We start from the raw sequence: 18,189 nt of genomic DNA on the forward strand, positions 1-18,189 counted from the left end.
AGCTTTCTACATTTGATGGGTCATATGTGGTTGCTAATAATGTTACGAGTTCATCTTGCATTCACATCCAGGATACAAGGACAATGGCAGACAGGTATGTGAAGTTAGCTGGTATTGGTCACATTACTCAGGTAAGTAGTTTGCTTGAGTTACCAGTTGTTTCTTGCATATGGATTCGGGAATGTTTCAGCAGCATTTGGAATTCAGTCAACCAAAGATCTTTAGCACTTTATGATAGCCATGATTGTTTGAGTACTATCATGGATTTGAGCAGAATATACGGTGTTATCTTCCCTTATGCCAACAGAACATCCGATGTTGGTATTAGTTTTTATACACCGTTGTTGGGTTTGGTTCATATTTCCAGTCGACCATCCTTGCTGAAAGGTGTTGAAGGTTTTTCATATTTGGAAGCATGTACAGGTGAGTCCCAGGATCGTTTTGACCTTGATGACATCCGGGAGAATGAAGTGAACAGTTTCGAAGATTCAGCTTCCTTGACAGTTTCTTTAGGTATAGAAGAGCTTGATAGCAGGACTACAGATTTTGACACTCTGGTTGTTGATATGAGTTTTAAAGTTGATTCAAAAAATATGGATGATAATAATCCAGAGACCAGTATCTTTGAAGACACTCCTCTAGACAATGTGTCAGAGGGAATTTATAAAAGACGGTCTAGCCAGAGCCATCATGTGATTAGCCAATTGAAAGTTAGTGAGCGAGACATTGCTATCGCTTGTGAGCATTTTGATACTGCTCGTCAATTGTTGGCTGTTACTAGTTGGGGAACTTCTATGACAGATGAGTCCAGCGGTGGTTACTTTTCTTTGGTAGAGATTCATGCCTTGCGTGAAGCTGTTCGGATTTTGAAGCAGGATTATTTACGATTGGTAGCCGACCGTGATCACTTGGTTGAGTGGGGGAGTACAGCATATGAGGCACTCTTGGATCGTGAAGAGGAGGTGAGTGAACTTTCCCAAGGGCTCATAGCGACTACTGAGGCATTAGAGGACACACAGCGAGATCTACAGAAGTCGCAGTTTCAGTTGAAGGAGGTGACCGTGGAGTTGGAGCATTTGCGGTCAAAACCAGCCCCAGACCCAGTTCATTTGACTACTGAGGTAGATGACGGTAAGTACACTCCTACAGTTGCTTTTGAGGAGCTTATTGTTGAGACTGACACACATGTTCAGGGTTTGGAGGAAGTTGGTCTTAATGAGTTTGGGATACCGGTAGAGTCAAGTTTTCAGATTGATTCTTCTCAGATAGTTGATAGTGTGGTACAGTTGAATATGCCACCCTTACAGGAGGACCAGTTGTGGTGTAAAGGGGAGTATGTTAATGTTTCCTCATATAATTTTTACTGCACTGAACCGTTCATGGAGTATTTGCTGGATAGTGCATGTGTTCATTTGGACTCGCATGAAGTGACAGAAGGTGTTCTCATCCATGATACTAGTGTTATTTGCAGATTGGTTGAGAAGATTATAGGGGTCCTTTCTACTATGCTACCTCACAGGGATCTCGAGGAAGTGTTTGTTGAGAAGAATGCATGGGATCCTATCTGACCTACAGTCACTCAGAGTCAGAAATTGGAGCCATCTGTTGATTCCCAGTTCAGTGATGATGAGCCAGCAGCAGAGTTTGGAGGTTCTTATCAGCGTTATGCGGTAGGGTACGCTCATCATTTTCCTTTTGACATAGAGATAGAAGATTTTATTTCACGCAGATGTAGATTGGCTCTAGCTTCTTATCAGCCATTAGGGGATAGATTGGCACCATCTTTTGAAAATAAAATTGGTAGTAGCAAGTTACTCAGCCTGCAGCATCGACACACTCGGAGCAGTTTTTCAGAGATTGAATTTGATGGCAGTAATTCAGGTACCTATAGCTATTGTCATATCTACAGTGCAGTTGGGTGCAAGTGTCATTCTGACAGGGGCTTGAGTTTTGATAAAGTTGATGTTTCAGTTGGCTTGAGTTCCGCAGAATGGTTTCTTCTACTGATATCTACAGTTGGTTTTCAGATGATTCCATCAGAGTTGTCAGTTGTTTGGATATTGAGCATAGTTTCTCAGCTACAGGTATTGATGATTTCTCCACGGGAGTATGATGCGGATTGGGATGATACACAGGTTTACATTTGGGATCCAGGCAGACTGATTGGTTCATGGTTTAGCCATTGCTTGGGGACAAGCAATTTCAGGAAGGGCGGACTGTCATGTCCCCAATTTTTAGGTGACAGTTCGATTTAATTAATTTAATTAATGGTTGTCCAAGGACGACTAATTAATTATTTTAATTAAATAAATAGTTATTAAAAGATAACTTTATATTTAATAAAGTGACTTGGAAAATATTTAATAAAGTCACTTGAGGGATAAGATCAAAAATGTTCTAGAAGTCTTTGGAGAAGGTGGAGAGAAAAGAATAAATAGGCACCCCGGGGCTCCATTCGAATCAGGCAGTTGATTATCTCTCTTTGATTTTTAGATTGTGATTTAATCACAAGTGCATTGTGGAACCTAGGGTTTTCGCAATTGTCACAGTTGGCCATTGAGAACGATAACTCTCAATTGGTACGCAATTTTGAGGGTGTGAAATATCATCCGAATTATTGCAATCCTGGAAATGGTACCACAACCATTTCATTGAAGCAAAGTTGTGGCCTAAGGCCAGATTTCCGCAGAAGTTTTTAACAGAGGGAAAAGAATTAATCAGAGATAGAGTGAAGGTTTCCTGACGGCCAACCACGCCCGCAAAGACCAGTTTATTTTGAGCCAACATTGTCATCCGATTGCGTGGGTCTTGAGTCGTCTCATTCCGCAGTAGGATCGCACAGGCGTCGGTTCTGAGGAGTGCATATCGTGAGGAGTGCATATCACATGCATTTGTTCAAGATCGCTGAAGGTGGAGGGAACAATCAGCGCGACTGGCAGAAGCATCAGCGCCAATTCATCGGGAGTTCGGGTAATTAATAGCGACCCTGTATAAAGCCCACCGCAAGAGTTAGAACACAATCTCTAACCCACCCGCAACGTGAGAGCTTCAACATTGTCTTCGATTGCGGGACGAATTTGAATCTGACTCCATTTGTTAGCACTCACAAGTCGAAGGCATCACCACGGGAGGAACCCATTCACATCAAAGTCGACGACGGAACAACTGTTAACTGGTTCCTTTCTCAAGACGTCTCAGCAGATCTGCCAACAGAGATTAAGTTAGCATTATGTATTGGCGTCATTGAAGGAAAAAGTATGGTCAAATTAGGGGTTATTTATGTTTTGGGACTCTGACTGTAATCAACCGCTGTCTCAGCGATATAAAGTCGGCGGCAGTATTCCATATGAAGCTCGCAGGCCCGAATTGTCTCAGGTGCTGGTCTGAAATACGTGAACACCGAAATTAGAGAATTCGTGTTGGGCCCAATATCAGTTTGTGCAGAGAAAAGAAATCATATAAATCTCAATCAAGTTTGAGCTTTGAAAGTATTGAAGCAGCGGGATCAAAGCTTCTAGGAACGAAAACTGTTTATGAAGTGCTCCAAACATTGGACAGAGAAAAGCACACGAAAGAAGGACCCGTTTACTACTATGTCTTCAACACTCTGCTTTATTGTTTGCTTGTCCTGCATATATATTGGTGGGTTTTGATTTACCGTATGCTTGTTAGGCAGATCAAGGCAAGAGGAAAGCTTGGTGATGATGTGAGATCAGATTCTGAAGGCGAGGACAAAGAAGATTGAAAAATGACGAGTTCCAGCGAAAAACTACTGCACGATCAAGTGGAATAATGGCTTGAATGCAATGTTTGTTCAAGTGTTAACAACTATTTTATACAAAAATGGTGGAACTTAAAACACACGGTTGTTGAAATTCATTGTAGAATATGAACTGCAAGATTCATTGTTGCAATAGCTGGGTTGGATTTCAGATAATGTAAGTGGATGCTCACACTTTTATGTTACTCGTAATGTAGGGTCATTTCAGTGATTGGTATCAGAGCTCGATTGCAAATTATTTGACGAATTGCCACAGTACAATATTGGGATTTAGTGACCTTTATAGCTAGGGTCATCTCAAAAGCTATCAGGTATGGTCCTTTTGAGATCTTGGAAAAGATTGGTACTAATGCTTTTCACCTTAATCTTCCTCCATACATGCAAATTTACTTAGTTGTCAATGCTGAGAATCTGAAGTTGTATGAGCCTCCAATGATCTTGGATGAAGACATCAATGTTCAGGGTCCATTAGTTGATGATCTTTCACCAGAGTATATGTCAAAATTGTCAGAAGATGTTATCCTAGACAGGAATGTCAGAACTTCATGAAGAGGACCAGTTGAATACCTCTGAGTGGGATTGAAGGGGATGCATCCAAGCAAGGCAAGATGGATGGAGATTGGTAAAGTGAGGGAACTATACCCTCACCTGCGTTTCGAGTAATCCAAACTTTCGGTGGTATGAAAGTTTCTTAGTGGGGAGGCTTGATTCGGGGGGATATTTTTGTCAAAAATTGAAGTATCTCCAAAAATCCAACAATCAACATCAGATTAAACTCCTTGAAATTCTAGACCCAATGCAATTTGAATGAGCGAGAAAGGAGTCCGTACACAAAAGTTACGACCAGTCAAAGGTTGGTCAAATTCAGGTACAAAGGCTGTTTAAAAGGCAAAAAAATAAACTCTCCAAATTTGGTCAAATTTGGCATCAAATCGAAGGTCTCATCAAGAGCTCTCCAACAACATTCGTTTTGACAAAAAAAAAGATAGTATGTGAAAATGGCGCCCGATTGAAGTCCAAAGTGATGTGGCATTAAAAAATAAATATATATCTAAAAAATAAAAAATAAATGCCATGCAAAAGTATAGTTGATGGTCAGGGGGGTCTGAACCCATGACCACTCGGTTGTAAAGTTTGGTTGGTGGCCGTTGGACCATTGCTTCTTTTCAAAATATCCATGGCGAACTTTACATATAATCCCTTCCCGCCGAAAATTGGAGGAAAACGAGGCTGTCGACGGGGTTGGAACCCTCGACCGGTGCCTCTTCTAAAATGTTTAACTGCCAATATGCTATTTTGGCACTTTAAGATATTTGTAGCGCAGTTTTAATTTATCCTTTAAACCGACGACCTAAACTTAGTGAAATAAGGTTATTATCTATTTTGACCCCAAAATTAACATAAGCCAAATCTTTCAAAAATGGCTAAAGGTTAATTCAAAGGGAGGAATTAATTGAAGGGTCTAATATTATATCATTTTTTTATAGCCTTATTTTGGCTAATTTCATGTATAAAAGGGGGGTTTAGGAGACTCTTAAGGGCATTCAAAAATAGGAGAGAATGTCCAAGTGCTGAGAGTAAGGGAATTTTTTGAAGTGCTCATTCTTGTACTTTGAAACAACGTGATGCTGTTGTACTTCAAAGGAGTGACTTTGTAAACATTTGTACCTAATTTTTGGAGATAATCGGATCGGTCCCCCTATTGGAGCAAGACCCAGAGACGTAGTCCATGCGAACGAACTCCGAGATCAAATTGTTTGCGTCTTCTTTCTCTCAATTTCTCTGTTATCAGCTTAATTTTGTTGTTCTCTTATTTCATTTACGTTAATTTGATTCGTTAAAAGTTTTAAATTAATTCTATGTAATCAATTAGCATTCCTCTGTAATAGTCCTAGATCCTAATCAGATCACAATACTATTGTATATTTGATTAATAGATGTTCCTCTACTCCTTTGGGTTGTGGTATTCCAGAGGAAGCATGGACTGGTAAGAAGGTGAGTTATTCTTTACTCAAAACCTTTAGTTGTGAAGCATTTGCTCATATAGATTCTAAAAATAGAACCAAGTTGGAAGCTAAGTCAAAGAAATGTGTATGCACTAGGCCAGATGTTGCACATGCAGTGGGAGTTGTTAGCAGGTATATGATTCATCCAAGGCTTGAGCATTGGAACACATTTAAATGGATTCTCAGATATTTGAGAGGAACATCAATACATGTTTATACTTTGGGGGCTCTACTACTAATTTATAGGCTATGTTGACTTAGATTTGGCAGGGGATATTGATACCACGTAGAGTACTACAAGTTATGTATTTATTGTTGGTGGGGCAACCATGTGTTGGGTTTCAATATAAGATTTAAGATATCGGTCAATGGCGTGTGAGTTCTAGGCTTTTTCTAGGGCCTCCATGCCCTAGCCTATTTTCGATCTGCAATCTGGGGCCATTGTTTCTTTGGCTTTGTCAAGCATTAGTGGTTTGGGTGGCCGAGGATCACTACCATACCCTAGTTCTAGCCTCTGGTCAACTCTGCCCTTACCGTGGCTGCTAAATGGCTATGGTTGCTTAATCGTTGTTGTTTGCTGGGTCTCTAGTTTGTGCTGCTCGCTGCTAGCTACCAATGCTATTTTTAACTGTTCCAAGGTGTGGGAGTGTGCCATTATGCCTTCTTTCACTATTTTAGCTTGTTCTGAATCTATGCGTTCAAGGGATAGGGCTGTCTCTTATGCTGACATGGCTACATTTGAGGCGAGTCTTCATGGTACTATATTAGTTGCTCATTCTGGGCCTTCTCGTCCCCATGAAGTCTCCCCTATAAGTGTTTCAAACCTTATTATGGTTCCTCTAGATCTAGATATAGTCTTTGATATTTTCAATATGGCAGAAGAGCTTTCTACCTTTGTTGCTATCTTCCACTTTTGAGGTTTCTAGCCCTCTCTTGCCAATCTTCATGCTTTTACCTCCAAGCATTGGGAACCTCTTTTAGAGCGAGAAGTCCATATCTTTCTGATGGCCAAAGGATTTTTCATAGTAAAGTTTAAAACTGTTAAAGACAGGAAGACTATTTTGTGTGATAATAGTTTTTCATGGGAGGACAAATTTCCTCTTATGGCCAAACCGTGGCATATGGATTTTGATTCGCTTACTGAATCCTTTAATAGGGTTCCTATTTGGGTCCAAATTTTGAACCTCCCAATGCATCTCTAGCTAGATTCTATTTATGAAACTATTGGGGATGCCATCAGTGATTTTTTATATGTGGATTCTGACACTTTGGATATTCTCCATTTGACGTGTGCTCAAATTCTTGTAAATATGGATATTTCAAAGGGCCTCCTTGAAAAGATTTGTTTGGCCTCTCCAAGGGGCTCTTGGGCCCAAATTTTGGATTATGAAGGTATCCCTTTTTGCTATAGAAAATGTCACATGACAGGTCACATTGCTGCTCCTTGTGTTGTTGTGAAGAAGACTAAATCAAGGCGACTACATTCCTGGTGGTTAGGGGCCTCTTCTAAACACTATACGGTGGTTAAATCCATGGATACACCTCAGGACCCAGTGGATGACTCTATAGATGATTCCCTTGCTGATGATCTTTTGGTTACGGAGGTTGCGGAGGAAGTCTGGACTCTTGGTCTGGACCTTGTTCTTTCTTCTGTCTCTGCCCCTCTGCTGGATGTTTCTCTTGGTCCTATGGGGGGCTAGGGCCCTATTCTCTCTCCTACCCTTGCCCCTGTACCAGATGCTTCTCTTGGTTCTGTGGGGGGCTAGCTGCCTAAGGGCTCTTCTAGGGAGATTTTTGTTGCTTATGATTCCCCTGGGCTCCATTGTTTAGCTTCTTCTAGGGATTGGCTTGATGAGACAGCTGAGGTTGAGGATGGCTGGACTGTGATAAAAAGAAAGAAAACTGAGCCATCTGCTCCTCCTTTAGAAATGAACGTCCAATTGTGCAAGGGAGGCTCAAAATCTAAGGGAAAATGGTGAGCTCCATTGTAATATCTGGCTCTCATTTGTCTTCTCGCTAGTTTTTTTGGTTTGGTTGGTGATAGGCTTTCTATCACCTTGGTTACCCTTTGGGGGTGACCAATTTCGCTTTTGTTTGTTGTTTTGTTGCTTTTGGACTTATTGAAAATCTTTCACCTTGTACAAGGTTTCAGGCACCCTTCAAAACCTATTTTCCTTAATCAAAAACTATGTGTTTGGTTTCTAGGTTATAGATTGTTAATGCTTTATGACACCAGTAAAACTTTACAAATTGCATATGGAATTATGTTCAAAAATTGATCAAACAGATTGGTCATAAGCTCAAATCTGAAACATAACGAGTCTCTAACCTCTAGAATGCAATGTAAAAGGAATTATCTCATTTTAGTCAACTAGGTCAAAGTATAAACAATTTACCTAGTTGACTAAAATGAGATAATTCCTTTTACAATTTACAATTTACATCAGCATGACAAGAATAAACAACCAACTTTGAGGGATTCAAAACCTGGTCAAAACATTTGAAACAACTTAAAATCTAAAACATAGATTTTTTGATATGCATACTACACATTCCCAAAGTGGTGAGTCATGAAACATTGCTGGGTGTGAGATATTCAATTGCAAATTTAGTCTGCTATCTTTGTTTGACACTTAAGCAAAAATGTAGATTTGGACATTGCTCAAAACAAAACTTCATAGAATGACTCAGAATGACAAATTATCTTCATGGATGAGTGGATATATTGAATGCAAGGTGTTATAAACATTAAACGTCTCTTAGGCCTCAAAAGGGTAGCTAGGTACACATGCATTAAAAGTTCTTATAGGGCTTGATTTTTAGAATGGTACTTAAAATCAAGACTTCAATTTTGAGTCCCAACACATCTAATTCATATACTTTCCAATATATTAAATGCAACATGACTTAATTCACATTAGAGTCCATAATCACATAACATGAACTTAATTAACCTTTTGCTAAATCATTTCATATAAGACATATTCATCATAGTGAAGCATTTATTCAAACCAATCAACCATAATGCAACTTCTTAAAGTATTCATTTATCATCAAGAGATATGAGAAAAATGAGATGAGGTGAATAACCATAAATAGTTTATAATTGAACCTTAATCTTATACATGGGTATTGAATTACCATTTCCATAATCATCCCAATGATCCCATATAGATCATATTCATTAAAACATGATGCCACTAAAAATCAATTAATCAATAGCATTAAGGCAGATGATTTCTATCATAAGATAAAACATAATAGGACAAGATGCGTAATCTATAAAATCACTTAAGTCAATCAATTAGGGTACATGCATAATGAGGTCAGGTTTTTTGCTAATCAATCACATGATAAAAATATCACATCTTATGACATCAATATAACCTAAATCATAAAACATCAACATCGTGGTTTTGACATTCCACAATGAAATATTCTCATGACATAACTAGCTCAATGATTCACTTGACTTATTTAACATCGAATATTAACTTTACCATAGAGACTCTTCTAACCCCAATACAAGTTCCATCTAAAATTCCTGAATGATTTACCCTCTAACAAGGAACGCATTCATAAGGTTAGGATTTTATTGAGTGCATAAGAGGAGGGGTCTCACAGGAAGTCCTAACAAGATGACCTAATTACTTTTTGTAGTTTGCATAAAGGAAAGTTGTAATGTACAATGTGGTGATGGAATGTATGTGAATAGGAAAGTTGTAATGTACAATGTGGTGATGGAATGTATGTGAATATACATGCAAGCTTTGATGTTGGATATCAATGAAAAGATGAAGGTTAGTAAGATGCTTTGATAGAGGTATGAGTGTAATCTATGATTATTTATGTGCACTTCAATGAAACTTTAAAGACAATCTAGTTGTCGCTAGTTAGTTCATTCTTGAAGATGGATTTAACCTTCTCCTCTCAGATAGCGAGTCTTTGAAGGCGACTTTAACCTTCACCCTTTGAGCAACATGCTCAGGCTGTGAACCTTTTGTTCTCGTCAACTCCTAATAGGGTTGAATAATCTTCTAACTAGGGTTTTTTCCTTTAGCAAGGTTGGTGTACTAGATGTATTTTATCGACTTCTAATAGGAGTAGGTTTCCTAACATGAACATTACTATACTAGTGGATGATCTAGTGGGTATCATCTGGGTTTTTTCCCCTTTTCTTAGTTTTTCTTGGAGAACAATTGTTTTTGTCTTATGGTGTTGGTTTATATCTTGTGATATTTCTATCATGATTTAACTTTGAAGTATTTAAGTCAAACTTATTGACCCATATATCATGAGTAGTGATTCACACATGAATCCATCTCTTAGGAGAATAAATGGAATACTTAGAACTCATTGGATCTAGGTGATGCTCACAGAGGTGAAGCACCATGACTTCCTGGGAGGTCACCCATTCCAATACTACTCCAACTTGAATGCACTTAACTTCAAAGCTTATATCTTGTTAATCCTGTTTTGTACTATTATCTATTTCGTTGGTGATTTGGTTGAAAAGTATTAAGTTTATAGATATAACACACAATTGATTCAACCTCCTCCCCTCTCAGTTGTGTTGTGTGGATTGTTATTCCTAACAATAGCCTCTAGCAACTATTCTTGTTGATGTTTTTCCACACTGTGGGTTTTCCTCGTATATTTGGTGTCTATTTGCGAATACCTTGTGTGAGCTAAAATTGTTATCATATCTTTGTGACTATTGGTCATCCATTTAGTTGAGTGACATAGATATTTGAAGAAGATTTTTTTAAAGACCATTGACTCACCCCTCTCTTAGTGGTCCATTTGTGCTCCTCCAAACACATTTCTATAGATCTACCCTTATTCCTAACCCTAAACTTAATAATACATTATAAACATTAATTATAATTTTATATATTATAAAATATTAAATTAATATTATTATATATATAATAATCTAATAATATAGTATTGAATATTCATAACTAAATGTGTTTAATATATTTTGTTATATTGCAGATGTTACAAACATATGCATATTTTTAATGACATAAATTATGATAAAAGACATCCTTATCAAAGTGCTTATCAAATCCTAATACTAGAAATTAATTTGAAAAATAAATATCTTGAATTTTTGTACATATCTTTTTTAATATATTATCAAATTTATATAATAATATTTAAATCATATATATATAGTATGATTATAGTTAGTACAATTAGCCTCTAGACTTCTCTTACACCAAAAAAAAATTTAAAAAAAATGAAATCTCTCACACCAAAATACCACCCAACATCACATCTTCAATTTTTCTATTTGGAGATTCCTTAAACTTATTTTTGACTTGATGGCTTAAATTGCACTTAAATGGAATAAATACACAACCCAATTGATACGCCACGCTGTTAGACTTAAACTATAGTTAGTCACTTCACCTAGACCAACAAGTCACTTCTTTCAAAGCAAGTTGAGGGTTAGATTCAACAAGGATCTTTACTTTTTATGCTGTTCTAAAATCAAAGTGCTTACCACTAAGGAAAGCAATATTCTCCTTTTCCAAATAAAAGAACCATTTTAACCCAAAAAACAAAAATCTTCGACCCCATTTTGGAAATGTATAAATGAAAATGTGAATTAAAAGGAGAATAAGGGCCCATACGGAATTATTTTAGCATCATATGGTTCAATAGAATATTTTATCACAAGTGGTAACGGTAATGGTGATATAATGTTGTATACTAGTTGAGGAGGTGAATTTTTTATTATATCTATATATTGATTATTCATCTAGTAATATTTTTTACATTCTCCATAATAATGTTAATTCAATATTTTTAAACAATTGATTCAATAATATCATTTTTATAATAAGTATTAAAGTTATATGTTATGAGAAGTTTTATTATTATCTAAAATATATTAAATACACATGTTAAGAAAGTTTTTAGTTTTGCCATTTAAAATATATTATAATAAGATCTTATAAAAAGGTTTTATTTTTCAAGCATAAGATCTAATGATGTAAAAATTAGGTGCTATTAGATTAATAAGAATCTTTTTTTGATTAGGAAAAAAAGTCTTTATTAATTAGAAATTTTATCTATAAGATTTGACGCTAGATGCTCTGTATGTTCATATGGAATGTCCCAATAGTTAGTGGAGTGCCCTAATAGTGATGGCCAATCACCAACCAAAAAAACTTTAAAATGATCAACTATTAGCATATGTGATCTCCTATTAACTCTTTAAAGAATAATTGAAGAATATCTATAGACCCCTATATATGAGTGATTCTCTTCCCCCAAAAAATGAACACCCGCCAAAGGGTTGTAGCTCAATTGGTTGGGCACAATTGGTGAGGATGATGGTACCATTGACATTGCCATCCACTAAGGTTCAAACCCATAAGTTCGACCCTTGGATGACTTTGACGGACTGGATCCCCTGCACGTGACAGCTTAGCCAAAGACAAGGAAAAAGAACACCCGTAATTTTTTAAAGCTCCAACTTTTGTAAGCGTGCTCCCAAGACGATATCCATTTGGAATAAACATCCAAACAGAAGCATTTAATAATCTGATGCCAACAAATATTTACAGAATTCAACACCGACATTGTGAAAAAAATGATGCTCTGGGAGACGTGTTGAGAACACATTCCTGGCCATAGACGTTAGCCAATATTCTCCCCACCCAAGCCATACAAAAGGGGGCTGTTTGTGCTTTCATCATCATCATCATATGAAACTAGTTTGTCTTTGCATTTGTGCCTCTGCATTCTTATTCACAGAGCAAAGATGGGGCAAACCATGGGAAACCGTAACGGCAGCAGACACCGCGTTTATTATATAACAAATCGCAGGGGCTTCCGACATGATAATCATATGGTCAGATTAATAACATTCATGTTCATGTTCTAAAGTTGCAGTCTTTTTCTTTTTCTTTTCTCCTCTCCTTGATAATTTCAATCCATTTTCTTGTGTTTTTTCAGGATGGCACTCCGTCCCCAGCGCCTCAAGATCCATTTGCGTTGTTCGCGGAAAGGATTTGGACAGGACCCTATCATGATGTTGCCAACAGGTTATAATTAACTCCTTACTCTATTTATATTTATTTATTATTATTATTATTATATCAGGGTGATCACATAAATTAGGAGCTTTGTAACCTTAGGCATGTAGGATCAAGTACTTGTGCCCCCATGGTGTAGAATCGCTGTTGTTTTAGAATTACATTGTATAAGAGTTCGTGTATTTGTTAAAAATTAATAAATAATAATATTTAGTTTTAGATCATGGAAGTTTAATGCAAGAATTTCTTCTCTGGTCTTAAAGACTGATGTAAATTGTAGAGATTTTAGATCATGTACTATATTTTTCATTTTATCATTTATTATTTAGAAAAATTTCTATGACAATTGGGAAGAGCTAGGGGGTTGTGTTCTCATATTTCTGGTTCTAGAAAATAATCTACGAGTGAGCCACAATATTTATCTAAGGATCAATTATTTTTTAGTTATAAATCAGATCAATGATGAATAAAAAAGAAAACCTCGCTTGATCATCAGAATATGATATGAAAGGTTGCTGCCAAAAGAATTCACAAAATTTAATTAGAAAATAACAGTTATGAACTAGATAAATCTGATATGATCACTTAATTATTTCATGTATGAAAATTTTATTTTCCAAGCAATTCCTCATCTTTTAAAGAATCTATGGGTCAACCACAATAGTTATCTATAAGCCAATATTTATTAGTATTCTATTAGAGAAAATAATTTCTAACCCAAATAATGATGGATGGAGAAAAGTGTTTTGAAGAATCCAAAAACTCAGAACATACCCATGATGCTTTTACTAACAAAGTCTACTCATCTTGGAAAAAAATTCTTAAAGACTTTTGACGTCTTAAGCCACTTTTCCTTATGAATGTCATTAAAGTTATATCATTCATTCACTATAGAAACACTAACTCTGAATACTTCCCAAGATTTTGATGGGCTTTAACAAAGTTTTTTTAATGCATTTAGCAGGATACCAGTGAGCCCATATCAACCATTCCATGTAATGGTGGGCGAAGAGGAATTTTGGAACCATGGAAGAGCAATGAGCCCAGCCCTGCAGAATTTCGTGAGGGCATCACCAATACGTTTCTCCAACATGTTTACTAATGACTACACTGGTCGTCAATTGACGCCTACGGAGGTTGAAACAGCAATGAGAAAAATAAAGAAAGATGTTTACACACCACTTTCTAGAAAATCAGGAAAAGAAAACAAGGAGAATGAGGAAAGCGAAAACACTGAAAATTCCCATACTTGTTCCATTTGTTTGGAGGATTTTTTTGCCAAGCAACAACTTTATTGTCTTCCATGTAACCACATGTTTCATCCAGAGTGTGTGATGCCATGGATCAAACGAAAAGGGCAGTGCCCTATTTGCAGGTTGGATCTCATTGGAAGGCCCCCCACGACTTCTACAAATAGTAATAATAATGTTGATCAAGCCCAACATTTGAATGGAAATGTAGGAGATGATATGGCATTGATTATTAGAGCCATGGAAGAGGCATTTGCTTGGGTTAATCCTTCCCAACATTAGGCTCATTGTAAGTCATGCTAGAAAGATAGATTATGGGTGATTGTTTGTTTGATCTTTATACTATCTTGAATTGGGTGTTCGATTGGAAAAATACATTATAGATGATCTTTTGTTCTTGAACTTTAGGTGCTTGTTTTCAAATTTGTGTTGATTTAGATGATCTTTTGTTCTCAAGCTTATGTGGGTTTAGGTACTTATTTTTAAATTTGTGTTGATTTAGATGTTTGTTCTTGGCTTTATGTTTTTTTAAATTTTGTTGATTGACATTAGATTGTAAAAATAGATTATGAGTGATATTTTGTTTGATCATAAATTTGTGTCGATTAAGACTATTGGTGATTATTTTTCTAATGTTAAACCTATGTTGATTTAGCTATTAAGACTATTGATTTAGATGTTAGATTGTTAAAATATGTTTTGTATGATCTTCTATTTGATCTTAGCTTTATCATGATTAAGATTATAGATGATTATTTATCTAATGTTAAACTTATGTTGATTTAGGTCTTAAGACTCTATTGATTTAGGTGTTAGATTGTAAAAATAGATTATGAGTGGTCTTTTGTTTGGTCTTAAATTCATGTTGATGAAGATTACAGGTGATTATTAGTTTAATACTAAACTTGTGTCAATGTGTTGCAACTTAAAATTTATTTTTTAATCAACATATTTTTTATATTTAAGTAGTCCTTTTATATTTTGGCATGAATTTTTATTATTATGTGATTTTATTCTAGAAAATAGTCAAATCTACATCATTTTTTTGGTCTACAGATCAAATTATTTTTAGTTGTCAAATAATACTTACAAAACAATAAATGGAAAATTTTTGTCATCATTTTCATTGTCAATAAGTACAAAAAGGATGTGTTGTACATAAAACAATAGTAGTGTTGAAGACACCAATAAACACCTTCAATTTATGTTGATTACTAGTCTAGTCCTAAACTTATGTCAATTTACGTGTTGTAATTTAAACATTATTTTTCAATTATTAAAAGGTTTATAGCTAAGTAATCCTTTTATATATATGTATATATATACATAAATGTATATATGTATGTATACATGTATACATATATGTATGTATACATGTATACATATATGTATGTATACATGTATGTATACATGTATACATATATGTATGTATACATGTATGTATACATGTATACATATATGTATGTATACATGTATGTATACATGTATACATATATGTATACATACATATATGTATATGTATATATGTATACATCTATATATACATATATGTATATATGTATGTATACATATATACATATATGTATACATCTATATATACATATATGTATATATGTATGTATACATATATACATATATGTATACATATATACATATATGTATACATATATACATATATGTATACATATATACATATATGTATACATATATACATATATGTATACATATATACATATATATAGTCCCTTTCTATTAAAAATTAATATACTTGTTACAAATTCAAAAAAATGGGCCATGGGATACAAGATCACCCTGTGAGAATTCACACAACCAGAGCTAGAATCAACAACTATTCATTAAAAGAATATTTAAGCAGTTCCCTCAAGCCGCCAGAGCAGTACTAGCTGAGGGAGGTGGTTCATCATGATCATTAAAACCCTAGTCATCCCTAGGATTGGTAGGCGGATTAGGAACAATCCAACCATCAGCAACGTCATCGCCAACTTGTTATTTGTCTTTCTCCTCCACCTATGCGGAGAAATAGCCAAATTCAGTTGGAAAGGCCATTTAGAGCTAACAGTACCAAGAGGAGCAATAGGAGGGGGAGCCATAGGAACTGGGGACCACCCAGAGGAACGCTAAGGTAGAGAATTCGAGCGCCACCGCCAACCATTATTGCCACCACTAGGAGAGTTGTGGTGAGGAGCCTACAAGGGTGGTGTATGCGAGCAGGAAGCAGAAGAACTATGACCCCGACAGTGGCCTCAGGGTGGAGTATGGTCAGCGGAGGAGTCAGGAGGCATTCTAGTAACCATGCAAGACACACTATCCCAGTGATTGAGAAATTCCTGAAGTTGGGCCACCTCCAGAGCCACCTTGTTGGCTTGGACTTGAATCTGCAACATGCCATTATTAAAAATGCATGCTTTAGTGTACATAGAAACATTGATATCAAGAAAGCTATGAGTGAAAATAGCAACATTCCTATCCTTCCATATAGTAAACAAAATCTCCATCTTGAAAGTATGCCAGATCTAGAAAAATTTCCTAGGGATCCTAGGGAAATCACTCGACACAACCATGTGCCAAGAAAAGGGTTCTAGCTTGAAGGGCTTGAAAAAATAATGTATCTAATGCCAATAATTATGAGCACACCTATAGAACCAAAAAATATTCAAAAAAGACTCAAGATGCCCACAAAAAGGACAATGAGGATCCAAAACACCAAGATGCTTGAGTCGCGACCCAAGGAGAAGCCCTTGAAACAATAAGCACCAAGAAAAATGGGCAATCTTTGGCTCAGTGATAACACTCTAGATAGTGTCAAATCACATTCTCCAATGGTAAGTAGAAGGCTAAAGATTCTAGCACTAGGTGAGAGTATCCACCATAGGAAGATGGGGAGAAAGCAAATGATATCCTAAGTTGGGCTTGTAATCGATGAAGGGCGTGACATGATACCACTTCCAATCTTTCCATCGAGGTCACACACATTGTATGCCCACCTTGTGGATCAAATGATCTAGAAGTGTAGAAATAATCTAAGACCAAACCACATTGACTAAACCTCTAAGTCTACTTAGGCTCCACATCACAACATAAATGAGTGATTTTTTTTTTGAAGAGATGACATGCATGAATTTGAGATGTCTATGATGTGAGAGATTGAATTTTTAATTAGTTTACAAATAATTCAAAATAACGATGGGATATTCATATCACAAACTAAGTACCTTAAGGACTTGTTGGTAAATTTTGGAATGGAAAATTGTAAACCAATAGGTATCTTATGGTGATGGGTTGTCAGTTGACTTCTAGCAATGATTCATCTAATATATTTCAAACTAGATACAAATCTATGATACAAGGATTGTAATATCTAACACACACAAGGATAGATCTATCTAATAAAGTTGGGATTGTTGTAAAATTTCAAGTAGAACATTAGGAAATACACTTACCAGCTATAAAAATAAATTTTAAATATTTGAAGGGTAGTATGGATTATGGATTATGGTATGATAGATCTAAGGATTTCACATTGCACATTTATACTTATACATGTTAGGCATACAATATTGATCAGAGGAAGACTACTAGTAAGGGATCCTTCTTCCTAGGTAGGATATTAGTTTCTTGGTTAAGCAAGAAGAACTAATGTCTATCTTAGTCTACTATTGAAGCAAAGTATGCTATTTTTTAAAACTATTGTACACAATTGGTATGGATGAAGGAATTGTTTAAGGACATTGGTATAAATTTTGATGAACCTATTGTACTAGATTGTGATAATATATAAGGACTATCAATATGTCTAAGAATCAAGTGTTACATTCTAAGACTAAGCATATATCAATAAAATATTGTTTCTTGAGAGAGAAATTAGAGAAGAAAGAAGTGAGAGTGGAGTTTGTAAGCTTTAAGGAAAAAATTGAAGATATATTTGGCATGCATTTTCCTAAGGAAGACTTTGAGTATCTTGGCGATATGCTTGGCATGATGACCCCACCTTATAAGCATTGATTGATGTAGGTGCGCATCCATCCAAAATTTATTAGAGAATATTCATACACTTGGACTTGATGCTCCTTAAGGGGAGT

The 18,189-nt window shown here is 35.9% G+C and overlaps 1 protein-coding gene across 2 annotated transcripts; it reads left to right on the forward strand.

The window, feature by feature from the left end:
• The first annotated feature begins 12,454 nt into the window (after window positions 1–12,454).
• On the forward strand, window positions 12,455–14,491 carry LOC149538475 (uncharacterized). 2 transcript variants are annotated; one of them, XM_089799807.1, is made up of 3 exons: window positions 12,455–12,655; window positions 12,760–12,848; window positions 13,801–14,491. In XM_089799807.1, the coding sequence occupies exons 1-3, from the start codon at window positions 12,566–12,568 to the stop codon at window positions 14,369–14,371; spliced, it is 750 nt and encodes a 249-aa protein (XP_089655933.1). In that variant the 5' UTR covers window positions 12,455–12,565; the 3' UTR covers window positions 14,372–14,491. The 2 variants fall into 2 exon arrangements, with proteins under 2 accessions (XP_089655933.1, XP_089655934.1); XM_089799808.1 differs by having other exon boundaries at window positions 12,461–12,655; window positions 13,804–14,491.
• The last annotated feature ends 3,698 nt before the right edge of the window (window positions 14,492–18,189 follow it).

The sequence above is a fragment of the Cupressus sempervirens genome, chromosome 9 (assembly GCF_028749045.1).
Source record: "Cupressus sempervirens isolate cs-2001-9-10 chromosome 9, ASM2874904v1, whole genome shotgun sequence".
NCBI classification, from domain to species: Eukaryota; Viridiplantae; Streptophyta; class Pinopsida; order Cupressales; family Cupressaceae; genus Cupressus; species Cupressus sempervirens.